The following is a 14461-nucleotide window of genomic DNA, read 5'->3' as shown; positions in this document are numbered from 1 at the left end:
GAGATTCTATGGATGCTTTGGCCATTTGTAAAGCTGGTGGATTATTGTCACGTACCAGTCTTTTATGCATTTTACAGGGTTGGTGGCAGCATATCCTTGTGGGAAATGATAACTTAAAATACATTTACTACTTTGAATCACAATAAAAAGACACTAAATGAGACTGTTTTTATAGGAGTCTGCAGGGTTTTACTGTGTTTCTCACAACAAAGCACAAACTGAAAATGAACATGAATATAAATGAAGATGTATGATTTTGAAAGCACAAATAAAACCTGGAGAACTTACGTTTACCAAAAAGCTGTGTAATATTTATTTGAAAAACATGAGTATGTTTTCAATAAGTGTAATGCAATACGCTTCAAATTTCTCTAACGATTTGTTTTCTATCTTATATTTCTGCAAATTATGCAAAGAATTTGCCTTATGTGCAAAAAGATCCCCCAGTTTAAGACCAGGAGGACAGCACAAACTGAACCTGTGCAGGTTAAAACTGTATCTAAATGCCGATCCGTCTGCTGTGGTGACCCATTGGGAATGGTGGAAAGTACCAAGCATCTCAAAATGTGGAAATTCTTTTTTTGCATCAACACTGTAAGCTTTTGGAAAGTGCACAGAGCATTTACTGGAGCCTTAAAAAGTGAAATGTTTTTCATTCATTTTTAATGTAGGTATAGATTTGAGAAGCTCACCAGCTTAAGGCTTCTTATCATTTGTTTCAGTTGCTTGATAATTCTGGACCGCAATCGGGCCAGTTAAGCCAGTTTAGACTGTTTGACAACAGAGCCGTGCTGGTGCATGCTCAGAATGTGGCTGGATCTCTTTTCTTGCCTGCGTAGAAAAAGAAATCATCTGCATGGCAACACATGTTGCCCCGTGTGCCACACATCATCACAGATGCTGGTTTTTAAGCCGCGCACTTCTTGTCGCTCACATACAAAGTTCAATCTTTTGTCCAACTATCGAAGCTTTTCATTGAGTAAAACCAAATTAGCTGCGAGATACATACTTTTATCAAATGTGTGGGAAATAATTCGCACAACATCAAAGCTGAAACGTGCACCCGTGCTCAAATCAACACGTGAATCCAGGGTCAGCAGCATTCACGTGTTAAGTTGCATTCGCCAAAGAGGAAGGTTATTCGATTTCAAATCTAACACATTGCTCTGGGTTTTCCAAGCTTTCAAAAAGGATAAAGGACACTGTTCTTAAGCAAATACGCCCAATCCAAAAAAATGCATCACGTTCACAAGTGGTCACGTAGACTCCCTGTGCAAACTGAACGGTGCAAAATAAATCCTCAGCGATTACAATTATTTCTGAAGACTTCCTTTTACAGCGGCTTCATAATATTTGCCCCATAAAACGAATGCCATAAAAACACAATGTCGATGCTGTTTTTCATGTAGTGCACTCAAGAGGAAATAGAGCCTCCTGCTGTGTTTACCTTACAGTCAATTATCAACCAAGGGTTAAATGTTTACTGACATGGACAAGGAGATCTGAGGGGAATAATTAGCCAGAAGTGGGCTGCTGATGGGAAGATATGCCACGTGGTTGACACACTTTTATTGAATACATTTTCAGTCTGCTTCTGTCACTGAGGCAGCTTCATGAATAAAATGGCAGTTTTTGTGTGTCTGTTAATATGTCCATGTGTGTGTCTGTGTGTTTGTTTTGTCTTTACAGGAACCTTAAGGAAGTAAAAGCAGTTTTTGTTTAGTTTTCTTCTTGCGATTGCTCACTTATGGTGCAATAGATACCCTATTACAACAAAGATCACATTCCCATTATGGTAATTATCTTTAGCCTATGGGAGTGTCTGTCTGTCTTAGCTGGGGTAAGACTCCCAACACGTACGTGGTTCACATTTGAGTGCACTTCCTAGTTCTTGAAATGACTGATAAGTAAAACTTTATCTGTGGCTACAAACCTGAATGAACTAAAAAAAAAAAAAAAAAAGAAAGTCAACAAAAGGAGTCAAAAGAGTGAGTCATAAACCAATTCTTCCTTAAAGGAAACCTGTTCACATTTGAAAAAGTTCTTCCTGTTAATAATAGGTATAATTATACTTCCAAGAATCAAAGGTGGAAAAGCTGCAGTCTGGGAATGCAACCGATATTGGGGAGAGGTGCAGCTTCACTTTTGTTCCTAAATAAAGAGTCATGTGAAAAAAAACCTTTCACTAAGTGAAAGTTAATAAAAAGAGTAAATAAAAGTAAATGATATTAATTAGATTAAGATTAGACAGTACTTTGCAAAAATCTTGAGCCACTCCTCATTTCTTTATATTTTTCCTAATAAAACATCAAATAGTTGGAGCAATTTTTGTAAATACAGATTTTAAGGGGAAAACAAAGTCTATGCAATTGTAACGAGCGTGTAAGTCAATATTTAATATGATCACCTTTGTGCTTCAGCACAGCCTGAACTCTTAGATAAGCTTTCTTGTATTTTCTTGAAGCAGACTGCAGGATTAGCTCTCCAAGCTTCAGAGCTCGTCTTTGGATGTTGGTTGTTCCTTTTTGTTCCTGCTAAGATGATGCCACATTGCTTTAATAATGCTGAGGCTTCAGCCTTTTCTCATCGTTGTCCTTCCTTAAGAATGGCTTCTTGACAGCCAGCCTTCCACTGAGACGTTCCTGATGAGTCTTTGGTGAACAGTGGATGAACTGAAGGGCCAGACCTCAAGTCTCGTGTCAGGTCTTTTCTTCTGTCTGCTGTAGATAATTTTTGGTTTATTAGTTTGTTTGTTTTTACAACTGCCATTTCTGTTGTGCCAGGTGTTTGGCTAATACCTCTTTGGGAATCAACTTGTTGGTGCAAAAATGTCTGCTGAATGGTTTTAGATTTGGCATTTTTTACAGATTCAGCTTAAGAAATAGGACCAAATTGTATGTTTTGACCATAGGCTGCTTATAACAAAGTGCCTAAAGTTACAGTTTAAAACTGGGCATCAGCTTAATTAGCCACTAAACACAACCCTGGTTCATCTCTGGAGTTTGGACCCTTTTTATGCTTGAATGATTCAAATGTCAGTGTTAAGTGGTTCAACAAGCAAAAACACACGCCTCTGAAAATGGTCGGTTATGAGGACTGGATTGAAAACAAGTGTAAAAATGTCTTTCAAAGAAAAACTTTGAAAGACCTTCAGAAACCCCGGAGAATGTCTACTCAAGAGCACTTTTAAAAAAATATACAAGAAATTTTTGACTTTTTTGAAGAAAAATATATAGGCATGAGGATTTCTTTTAACTTTTGCACACCTCTGACTTTAAAATGGATTTTAATCGTTGACTTGCAAGTTTATAGATGACCTAGATCTTTTAAAAAAAAAAAAAAAAAGTTTCCTTTTAACCTCTTATTTAATTGTTTTCTGCAGGAAATCTTGCAGTCAGGGAAAGATGATTCCTTACATTATTACACAAACATAGCGAGATAACAAAAGAAAAAGGAAACAATGGGTTCCTCATAAATCAAACAAGCAGATGCATTGAGTGATTACCCAAAGTTAATCTTATGAAAAAAAAGAGACAATACTAGATAAACTGCTGTGATTCAATCCATGTGAGAAAGGTGAAGCTTGGCTCTGATAATGCCCACATTGTCTCAGACTTATGAGAAGAGCTACAGATTGTAAAATGTTAGTTTGTCGTGTCTGGGACATTGTATCACCTCTCTCAACCACTCATCCGCTCCATTCATTTGCTGTCTGAAACAAGGCATTTTAGCTCCGGCTGCCCCTCACACATTTTGGTTTGAACAGCATGTGGTACATAGCCAGAGATGTGTGCCAGAGATGATTATATGAAGGACTTCTGCTCTTACTGTAATCATACATGGAGTTCCACTGGGCTCAAAGCAATTGTATTTACATTATGCATGCTTCCCTTCTGCAGTATCATTAGAAGGCATAGGATACATTTCCACTGCTATACAGATGATACCAAGCTTTATCTGTGAATGAAGCCACATAACAGACACCAGTTAGGTGACCTGTAGGAATGTCTTAAAGAGATATGATGATATGACGATGATTTCCTCATTCTAAATTTAGATAAAACTGAGGTTATTGTACTAAAAATCTTAGAAACATGGTATCCAACCCGATGCTTACTCTAGATGGCCTCCAGTAACACTGAGAGGAGTCTTTGAGTCATTTTCGACCAGGATATGGCCTTCACTCCATATAAAACAAATATGTAGACAGTTTTTTTTGCATTTGCACAATATTTCTAAAACTAGAAACATCCTGTCTTGGAATGATGCTGAAACACTACTTGTGAAATGATCAGGGCCCACATAGCGTTTGAGTGTCAGCACTTGTATTTTAAAACACAGCGTTTTCCACTGCTTCGGCACCTTATGCTCAAATGCTACTTCCCCACTGAAAAGGGTGAGAGTTCATTAGTTGCAATCCCTCTCAGCTGTCCTCCGACCTCCCGGCACCACCCTGTGAGCTTACTGTACCACCCTTCCACTGCAGCAGAGCCGGAGACCACACCCCTGTCACACAACTTTATAAATGTATTATTTCTAGGCTGGACCATAGTACTATATCACCCCAATAGAGAAGTTTACTCAGACTGCTGGTAGTTAAAAGTAGAATGTGAGTAGAATTCAGATCCCTCTTCAGGGGAACCAGCTCCCAGTTTGGACACCCTCTCTACTTTTAACCCATAAGAACCCAGATCCATTATATTGTCAGGGAAACTAAGTCAATGTTGAAACTTTAACAGGAACTTTCTTCAATATGTAAAGAGGCACCTGTGTGGGTTCTTATAAGTTAATATTATGCTTCAAACTTTCCTTTTTGATAAAGCATATAGTTAGGACTGGGTCAGGTGACCCTGAATCCTCCCTTAGAAATGCTGCAGTAGTTGTAGGCTGCTGGGGGCTTCCCATGATGCTTCCCATGATATACTTCATCAATCATCAAAAGAGACTGTGACCTGAGATGTAGAACCCTGTATGGTTGCCCTCTTTGTTTTTTGTGCTCAAAATCTTTTCTGACACCCAAATTTGTCAAACACAGGAGAAACAAACAGAAATCGGTTCACATTCAATTTTATTGACCTGTTTCACGCAGGACATAAAGTACATAGTGAGGCAGCAGCACATTCATACAAGACAGCTTGTTTACCACACCCATCAGGTTTCAGTGTAGTAGGAAGGCCTTTGCGTCTGCATTCAGTCTGTTCACTGATGCGTGCCTTGCTGCTCTTTTTATTTTTTCAAATCTAACAAGCTCAAGCACTGCAGTGAATAATGAGAAAAGAATCATTTAACCATATATTCACAATCTTTTACAATATTTTTGAATACACAGCCGATTTGATTGATTTTTACATGTTAAAACAGCCATAAAGCCCCTGTACATTTACAACTGCTTCAATGTCACCCCAAACCCTCTTTAAAGCTAGAAAACAAAGTTTATTATTATCTCGTATTTATTTTTATTGTGACTATAGGTCACATACGCAGACTTACTGCTCCTCATAATGCTTCACTGAAGCTACATTAGTCTCATACTTATACTGAAATATTCAAAATTAGGATGTCAGGCTCCATTTGATAAAATGGGAATTGTCTTGACATCGTTTTATGAAATTTTAGCCTCCGGCCGCTTCGTCCAAGCTGCTTTCCCTTTAACCTTTCATATAAGAGCGAAAAAGTTAAGCAATGACTTAAATGTGGCTTTGAACAGGTTACATTTTCTTCTCATGAACACATTTTGCAGAAACAAGTGAGTATCACCAAGAATACAACTTAGTGTGGGATTTGTAATGTATAGCACTGGTGCCGTGGTTTCCTTAACGGCTGTGAATGGACTCTGGTTGAATCTGGAGCCGAGCCTTGGTGGCCAGGGCTGCCTTGCGCGTCATGGTGGTGCAGCGGGTCAGGATCTCCTCTGTTTTGGGTCGGGGTGGTACCCTGGGGACGACTGAGGCGTTGCCTCTCTCTGGGCCGTTGTTGAAGCTGACGCCGTCTGAAAGGCTGGGATCGGGGCTGCTGTGCGAGCTGTTGGGCTGTTGCGAGGCTGCAGGGTGGTCTGCGTGGTTCTGCGCCTCCTCCCTCAGACTGGAGGACGAGTCGCTGCTTGAGGAGAACTCAGAGAAGATGGAATCAGAGCTGATTTGGCTCCTGATGCTGGGCCGGGTGTTTGAGGCTGGGGCTTCCCTCTCCTCCTCCCCCTGAGGCCAGGGATCGGAGAGGACATCAAGAGATCGAGCCTTGTGGAGACGCGCAGGCTCAGACAATTGTCTGGAGGGGCCAGGATAATTCTGGTGTCGGTCATCTTCTTCGTGGATACTGGGAGGGTAGGGAGCCTGGCGATCCCTGCTGGCTGTTGCCAGATTCAGAGAGGAGCTATGCAGCCTGTTGTGCAGACCATGAAGGCCTGCCCTAGGGTTGTTGTATGGCTGCAGGTACATGGTTGGGATGTAGCCTACTCTGCCATTGAATCTGTAAAGAACAAAACATGATGTAATTCAAATGTGTAAAAAATAATTAAACTGTCTACAAACTGCTATACTATTAAATCTGGACTTTCCAGTTTTCTAAGTAGAAGATGATAAGTTTATCAATAGCAAACAGACAAGACCGACATACCTAATGAGCCACCAGCCGTTGTCAGACTTCCTCAGCACCTCAACCACAGAGCCAATGGGCACAGAGATCTCATCAACCTTCTTAGACGTGTAACTTCTCACGGCACAGTACAGAGCACCTAAAAGTCACAGGCAAGAGAAAAAAGTTTGAGCAACAAAGCAGAGCTGAAAAGTGGTCAAATAAGTATCCTAAAATGCAAAACAGCATCTAAAAAACTGTGTGAAGACTTTTATCAAAAGGAAACATGCACTGATTAAAATGGCTGAAGACAGCTAGTGTTGGCTATTTGTAACAACAAGGCAAAGCTTCATCAGCACACATGTGGAACCTGCTCACAGGCACAACAACAGCTCATTTATGTTGTAAATGTGTATCCAGTGCACTCTTTCAAGTGCAACACAAGTACACACCTCTCAGCTGAAGCTCATCTTCATCATCGTCATCGTCTCCTTCCGACAGCTCCAGGTACGGAGCGGGAAACCAAGCCAGGCGCTTATCTTCATTCTCCACAAGCCACCAGCCTGGAGATGAAATAAAAGAAAATTAGCATGGCAGTGGCTTGTTTAGTAAAAAGATAAGATTCTATAATAACTTTCAATAAAAATGCATAAATTTGAAAGCACTGACCTGCAGGGTCTTTGATCAGGACGTCCAGCTTCTCGTCCTTGGCCACCTTGAACGGGCGGTTCTTGGTGTCCTTTGTCTCGTAGGCAGCCACGCAGTGGTATGTCTGGGTCACAAAAGGGTGAGTGATGCTGCCTCCATGGTGAAAGTGGCGGGCAGAGCCGCCTCCTCCTCCACCTGACTCATCATTCTGATCATCAGAAAGCAGCATCATGACACTGTATAAAAGAAAAGTCATGTTACCAAAAATGGTCAAAGCTCTTATCTGCTCCACACAGTTTCCCACTCAGCTGGGAGCATACCTGTTTTTGGTGTAGTCTGGCTGCAGGTCGTGGTCTTTGGGGGTGAAGAAGCGGGTGACCTCGATGCTCCGGGTCACGCTTTGGTCGCACTTCAGCAGTTTTTCGAGGTAGCTCTCCAAGAACTTCATCCGTCGCACTGACTTCTTGGACCCTTTCTTTTGCACGCTGCTCCTCCTGGCCTTCCCTGGAAAGGAGACGAGACAAAAACAAAAACAAAAAAAAACCTATCAAGACATGAGCTGCAGAGGAGCAAAGCTAAACAAACAGCTAAATGACAGCTCTAGTGTTTTGCTCAAATTCTGAGAGACTGAGCTGCTAATTTAACCCAGTTTTGGAGACATGCTTAACTAACTTTACTCGAACTTTCCTCTAGTTGGAAGAGGGCTTCTGAATTTCATCAGATTAACTCAATACACATCAACAACAGCAGGTGAATCAGTCTCACCTGTGAACTTTGGGATCATTCTGTCGTCTTTCCGGAAAGGGTTCAGATGAGGGAATCTCTTTTTTAGTTGTTTCTGTTGAAAATTTAAAAAAAATTAATTAAATACACATTTAGCCTCAATTATTTTAAAAAATACAATACAAAGCAGCCAAGATCAGTCGCAGTCATAGTAATAATTATAAAAATAATAAGAAGAAGAACAAGAAGAACAGATGAGCTGATATATGTTTTTGTTCCTTACATGAAATTCCTTGAAATCCTGGAATGATCTGTAGATAATAATTTCATTCTGGTCCGACCAGAGCACAGACAGCATGAACATCTGTGGACGGAGATTAAAAAATCAAAATCAAAAACAGCCCAAACTCTCAGTTTTTATCCGTTTATTTATTTCATTTTATTTCTAAAGCTAATGTCTGGTCTTAGCTCACCTTGAGTTTCGGTGCGTCCCTGTGAACACCTCCAATGATGCGGACGCTGAAGACAAAGCGGTGTTCGTCAGCCATCGTTTGCCACTTCGTGTCTCTGCTCGTAGGATGAGTAGCCGCTTCTTTCCTGAGCTCAGGTATGCCTTCCTCCGCTACTCTGGCTGCTTAATATACTGTCGGGGGGGGGGGCGTGGTCTGAGAGGAAGAATGCCAGCATCCCAGCGCGTGAACAGAAACAGTCAAGGGGGGCGTGGTCTGAGAGGAAGGATGCCAACATCCCAGCGCGTGAACAGAAACACCTGTAAGAACCACAAACAGTGTAGGAGAATGCAGTGGAACCGGAAGCCCAAATGGCGTATGTGGTGCATGAAATGGGAATGAAAAGAAAGTCAAAACACTAAAAAATGTTTATTTTTATTTTATTTGTTTTTAAATGTTTCATTTCTTCTGCACGCTACATATAAAATCTGTGTTTAAATAAAATATGAGGAACATCTTACATCTACACTGAAATGAGATAACTGAAGAGTCGGTGAATATGAAGGAATGATACAGATAGCTCACATATTTGAACTCTTTTCATGTTTTTGCCCTTGAAGAAGGTTTATTGACAATATTATGATTATTATTACATTTCCAGCTGCTCCGCTCCCGTCTTCCTTATTCTTCCCGGAATCCCTTGTATCCTCAGCTCTCATAATTACAACATTTTTGCACGTGCGGTCTCTTCACATTTATCACCTGGCAGCAATATCCCCTTATCAGAAACAAGTGCAGAGAGCTGCGTTGCTAGGTGTGTGTGTGTGTCTGTTGAGGCTGACTGAACAGGTAAAGCTGGATCTGTGTGTGTGTGTGTGTGTGTGTGTGTGTGTGTGTGTGTGTGTTGTGGGGAACAGGTGTTTCTTCAAAGTGAAGATGGCATGAAAGGGCCGGAGTCAGAGGGGGCTACCCCGACCAGTCTTGAGACAGTGCAGTACTGGTATGAAGCAATGCCAGCCCTTTGTCTCAAACATGCACACACACACACTGCTTTATGATCTGAAAGGTTGGGACTGTCCAGCTTTGTGAGTGACCTGTGAGGATGTCAACACCTGAGGGTAAAGCCACACTGGGATTTTCAACAATAAGTAGTCTAAACAACCATGACTCTGATTTTTTCTTGTCTTTCTTTTTTGGACTACTCAACCAAGTGCAGGCAGACGGATCCAGTAACTGAGACGCATGTGCAAGTGGATGTTTGCACAGGAACTTGCACACCATCACCTAACTGCACCCACAAATCACGCGCGCATCGGTTCTTCTCACCTGTCAGTGGAATATGCAACGCTTTTCTAATATATTTACCGAAGGCTTGTTTGCTTTCTTACAGGTTTTTCTGGGAATTCACTTCATTTGAATGCCAAAAAAAGCACCAATGAAGCCATGTGTGTGAGCTGTGTGCTTTGATATGGTTTTTGTAACGTTTGCATAACTGAATGCAGTGGAGCTGGTTAGTATTGCACTTTGTGGTAAGAAAACTTTAAAACACAAATGTAATAAAAAGAAAACAACACAAAACAAAACAGAAAGAAAGAAAAAGGAATGCACATTTGAGCTCCGTTCAGCTTTTGAGAATCACGCCCTGTTCAGTGCAAAACGCTGGGTGTTTGCCATTTGCTATCTCCTGTTTTTCTTTATGCACTCTCTGTTTTTATGTTGGCCTTTCTAAAGCTATACAGTCTGTTAAACAATATGCTAAACAGTAGATAGAAGAAAGCCAAGAAAAAAGGAGAAAGCTAAAGGCAATGACCTCCAAAGGCTGGTGGCAGAACTGCAAAAACAAGAGACTGCTTGAAAAAGACAAAGCTAAGCCCATGTTTGCTTTCTTATTCATATCAATGAAGCATTATGAACAACAGCAGGACTTCCCTCAAGTGGAATGCAGCACCATTATTGCAGCGAACCAGGAAAAATGTTTGTGTAAGCAAACAGCCTATGACTGAACAATAGCTCATTGACTGATGATGAAACAAAGCGATCTCCTATTTTCTTTGGAAACTCCCACTTTTCTGGAGGCTTCTAAAAAGAACTTTCTACTTTTAATGCATTCCTCAGGACAGTGGCAGAGGTTAGTCATCAGCTAATAACACCCATCGGCTTACAGATGATGAGTATTTTTGCAAGAATCAGTTCATAGTTCAGCAGTGCCATCATCATCATCATTATCATCAATTTCGTAGTGCCAGGAGTTTGACAATGAGACGAACAGCCCACTCTCAGGAAAGGTGCTTTGTTTCCTTTTAGCCAGAATTTTCCCCGAGCGTCACACATTTCCTATGAATTCGAGTGGCGTCACAGTCATCTCTTTGTTTGGTTTTACTCTAAAACAGAGAATTGAAAGGAGAGAGCAAATAACCAGGTGCACGGCTGATACCTTTTGCTTTCCTCTAAGTTACTGGAAGATGTGTGTCACCATGGTTTGTGTGTGTGTGTGTTTTTAACCTGAGACATTCTTTCAATTTCAAACCTGTCAAATGTATATTCAAGGACCACAGTTATTATAAATTTGTGTATTGTAATCAATTCTTTTTTTATCTTAGTGTCTTTAATTCACTTTAGTTTCAAATAGTTTCCAGAGGGAAACATCTTATTTCAGTTTAGTTTTTATTGTTTGAAAATGATTAGTTTTGGTTTAGCTTTTATTAGTTTTTTAGTTTTTTGTTTTTTTTTTAGTTTTTTAAGTCTTTTTAAAAAATTATTATTATATGGAGGGCATATGTCAGATGCAAAGAAGTTTTTCTGTAGAAGTTTCCTAAAATCTCAAGAAACCAGACCGTTCTCACTCCCGAGGCGTAACATCCATCAATGCTTCATCAGGCGAAAATGAAAATCCCCCCCAAAACTAACAAACACTGAATTAAGCACATTACCTCTTCATTTTTATTTCACTTTAGTTCACAAAATCATTTCAGTTGGTTTAAATTTTCCTCAAAAGTCATTTTTCTATTTTTCTTTTTATTGCCAGTAACTAAAATGCTGTTTTTGTTCACGTCTCGTTTCAGTTTAGTTTCCATTGACTATAATACTGTAATAAAATGCAGCATAAACTGAAATGCATGAAGAAATGCATTACCTGTCACACAGACAGGAAACAAAGTGCGGATGTGCCAATTGTCACGCTTTTATGACTTCAAGCACAGCCCCTTACAAACATTGCCAAATTCTTCAAGCAGAATAAACATGTCAGCAGAGCGAGGCATAGGGATGCAAACGCAACCTCAGGAAACAGCTAGACCTGAAATCCTTTTCATTAACACGCAGACATCACCGCGTACCGAATCGTAATCAGTTCAGTACGCGCTGAGAAGCGCTGAGATGTTTGTGCTGTCCACATTTAAGTGATAAAATGTAACAATAAATCACCTCAAGGATGCCAACACTTAACATGCAACTAAATGTGAAAGCTTCTAAAAGAAGAGTCTTAAACATGTTTGTGATGTGCAGCGGATGCTTTGTCGCTTACATTCAACATAAGAAGGCAGAGCTGGTTGTTCATAGAGGAAGCTGTGCTGGAGGGAAACCCGTTACTGTAATTATATAGCCAGTGCCGAGAAGTGACAGGTACACTCACAACAGCCATTGTACGTGATATATGCTCTTAGGATAATGACTCACCTCATATGTAAGGCAATGCTGGAATTCACAGCTCCTGTATCATATCTTTCTAGATCTGTCTCCAGGCAGGGTAATTTTTGAATGCAAATTCCTCTGTTACGGTAACACATTAATCAACAGCCCCACCTTGTTTTTGTTTGACAAGCCCAAGACTAAAACCTTCTTCTTGTCTCAGCAGGAGTTATTTTAATCCACTTTTATCTCCATCTTAGTAGGCGTTTGGTTTAAGCTGGGAATGCAGATGCTCTATTTATGGTGCATTTATGTCCCTCTGCTAAAAGGAGATCATGCTTACTTGCAAAGCTGCTGCTCTGAATGCGAAGGAGTAACACAGAAATGCATGGTGTAATAATACAGCATGGACTTTGCCTGCATACATTTTATTTGAATAATTTTAACCATTAAGAGCTCATAAAGTTGACCATTAATAAAAAAAAAAGTCCTTCTTTATTTGTTGTTAAAGACACCTCTGCTAATCTGGATTGTCAGTGCAAGCAGAGACATTATAACATAATCGGGCTTGTGTCACTTGTGGTTGTGCAAAGCAAAAATCATCAGTTGTCATTTTATGAGACGGCAACAATGCCTCGTATTGTTGACCCAGACACTGATAATCACATATGATTGATCACTTGGCTGTGGCTGTTGTTAGATTTGGTTACTGGAGCTATTTTGAAATAAAAAAGAAGAAGAAAAAGTCCAGTTAATTAGGCGAGGTTTGGGTTCAAAGCCACAGATTTGAACTTTTATGGATTAGTATGGAACTGCCCAGATGATGCTCACAATCCTGCCCTAAAACAGTTTTTTAAAATGCCCGGTAGGTCTAATCCAGTGGCATGCACGGCTCATTTTGTGCAGCAGTAAAAAACATATCTATGTCTTGAATTTGAAAAAAAATCACATTTTATTTTTCACTAAAGAGGGATTCAGTGGATGCGCATATGAAACTGGTGGGGTTCGGTACCTCCAACAAGGTTAAGAGCCACTGGTCTAATCAGAGATGTCCTGGACTCTTAACTATACAGAGGAGTGACACTTTTCATAATCATCGTTATCTTCTCCTGCTGCCAACTTTAAGGCAGATTTTATGTCTGAGTGAGTAGGAAGAATCCCACTCACTCAGACATAAAGTATCTAAGAATAATAAGCCAGTGTCACTGGCTCACATCCACCTACAGCATTTTTTGTCCCTGTCTTTGTAGGCGCTTCTTTCCCCAGGGTCACAACCACAATTGCGCAACACCAAGTCATTCAATATGTAGTTTGACAATATGCACAATCCTAAAGCCACTTCTTATCTCTGCATACATCACCTTCAACTTTTTACCCATTCAGTGTTTGCTTTTTCCTCACATTTTTAGATTCTGAGAAAAGAGACTTAAACCTACTGCTTTAAACCAGTGAGGCCTCCCAGGAACAATAAAACCTGAACCTGATGCTCCCCATGAGAATGTCAGCTGTTAATAAACAACCAGTCACACTTTAAAGCATGTTACCATGTACAAAAGGTGGCAAAAATGTGTAATGTGCAACCCGGCTTGCAAAATTTTTTTTATTGAAACACTTAGGAGACTTTCTCAGGAACATATGGATATGGAATGTTTGGCTTCTTTGGCCCCTCGGAAGTCACTGCATGGGCTTAAACATACGGGAACATGAACCTGAAACACTAAATCACCATCTCCTGACTATCTGCGACACTGTGGGGGAGCATACACGTTTTGGAGCAACATTTGCTACCTTTCAAATGCTGCTTTCTTCTCAGAGAAGGCTTTGTTTATCCATTTATCCAGCAAAGACAATACCAGGCTATAATTTATATTTAGTGCAACATAATAGAAAATCGTGGGCGTTAAAAAGAATGCCTTGGATTGTGACCTACTGCGAAACATTCACCCAGTTACAAAGTAGTTAATATAACACGGGAGGCTTGTTGTAACATGTCTCAAAAACAAAAGTGCTTTGTTAATTGATTTAAATATATTCTGCATATTCTGATAAGTTACATTAAAAAAAGCTTCTGGGAAGCCACAAATGTAGCTTTCACAATGCTAAGTGGCCTGGTGGTCAAACTAAAATACTTGGCTTGATGAAATAAGCAGAGAAAGTGTGAAAGGAATAAAAAATGTGAAAGTGACCCAGCGCCACTCCTTCAGGGAAAGAATTCTGAGAATGGGAATGTTATTTGGTAATACCGGTATTTCACATTAAGCTACTTGAGCCTCTTTTAAGCCCCTTTAAAGTGTTAACAGAAATCCCTGCCACTATTCTCAGAATTATCAGACACGCAAACCGCCCACATAGGTCAGGGTTCCCAGGCCTGTCCATCCTCAGATGGTCTGCAGTCTTCGTACCAGACAAAGGATCTACAGAGCAGAGCAAGATCGTAAGTCACA

General features: G+C 40.3%; 1 protein-coding gene across 1 annotated transcript; it reads right to left on the bottom strand.

Moving 5' to 3' along the window:
- Positions 1-5050: 5050 nt before the first annotated feature.
- Positions 5051-8538, bottom strand: LOC116320104 (NADPH oxidase organizer 1-like). The gene is made up of 8 exons (XM_031739618.2): positions 8415-8538; positions 8225-8305; positions 7984-8056; positions 7539-7722; positions 7240-7454; positions 7023-7133; positions 6613-6730; positions 5051-6465 (listed from the first exon to the last, which is right to left on the bottom strand). Exons 1-8 carry the CDS (start codon positions 8487-8489, stop codon positions 5814-5816), a joined length of 1509 nt encoding a protein of 502 aa, XP_031595478.1. The 5' UTR covers positions 8490-8538; the 3' UTR covers positions 5051-5813.
- Between the last annotated feature and the right edge of the window lie 5923 nt (positions 8539-14461).

The sequence above is a fragment of the Oreochromis aureus genome, linkage group 8 (genome assembly GCF_013358895.1).
Source record: "Oreochromis aureus strain Israel breed Guangdong linkage group 8, ZZ_aureus, whole genome shotgun sequence".
In the NCBI taxonomy this organism is placed as follows: Eukaryota; Metazoa; Chordata; class Actinopteri; order Cichliformes; family Cichlidae; genus Oreochromis; species Oreochromis aureus.
This window is presented reverse-complemented; position numbering and strand designations above follow the sequence as displayed.

Excerpts from the sequence above, each read along its gene's own strand:
- LOC116320104 (XM_031739618.2), bottom strand. The coding sequence starts at position 8,489 with ATGGCTGACGAACACCGCTTTGTCTTCAGCGTCCGCATCATTGGAGGT. Across the intron at positions 8,306-8,414 it reads GGGACGCACCGAAACTCAAG|ATGTTCATGCTGTCTGTGCT; the intron begins GTGAGCTAAGAC and ends CTCCGTCCACAG. Across the intron at positions 6,731-7,022 it reads AGATGAGCTTCAGCTGAGAG|GTGCTCTGTACTGTGCCGTG; the intron begins GTGTGTACTTGT and ends TGTGACTTTTAG.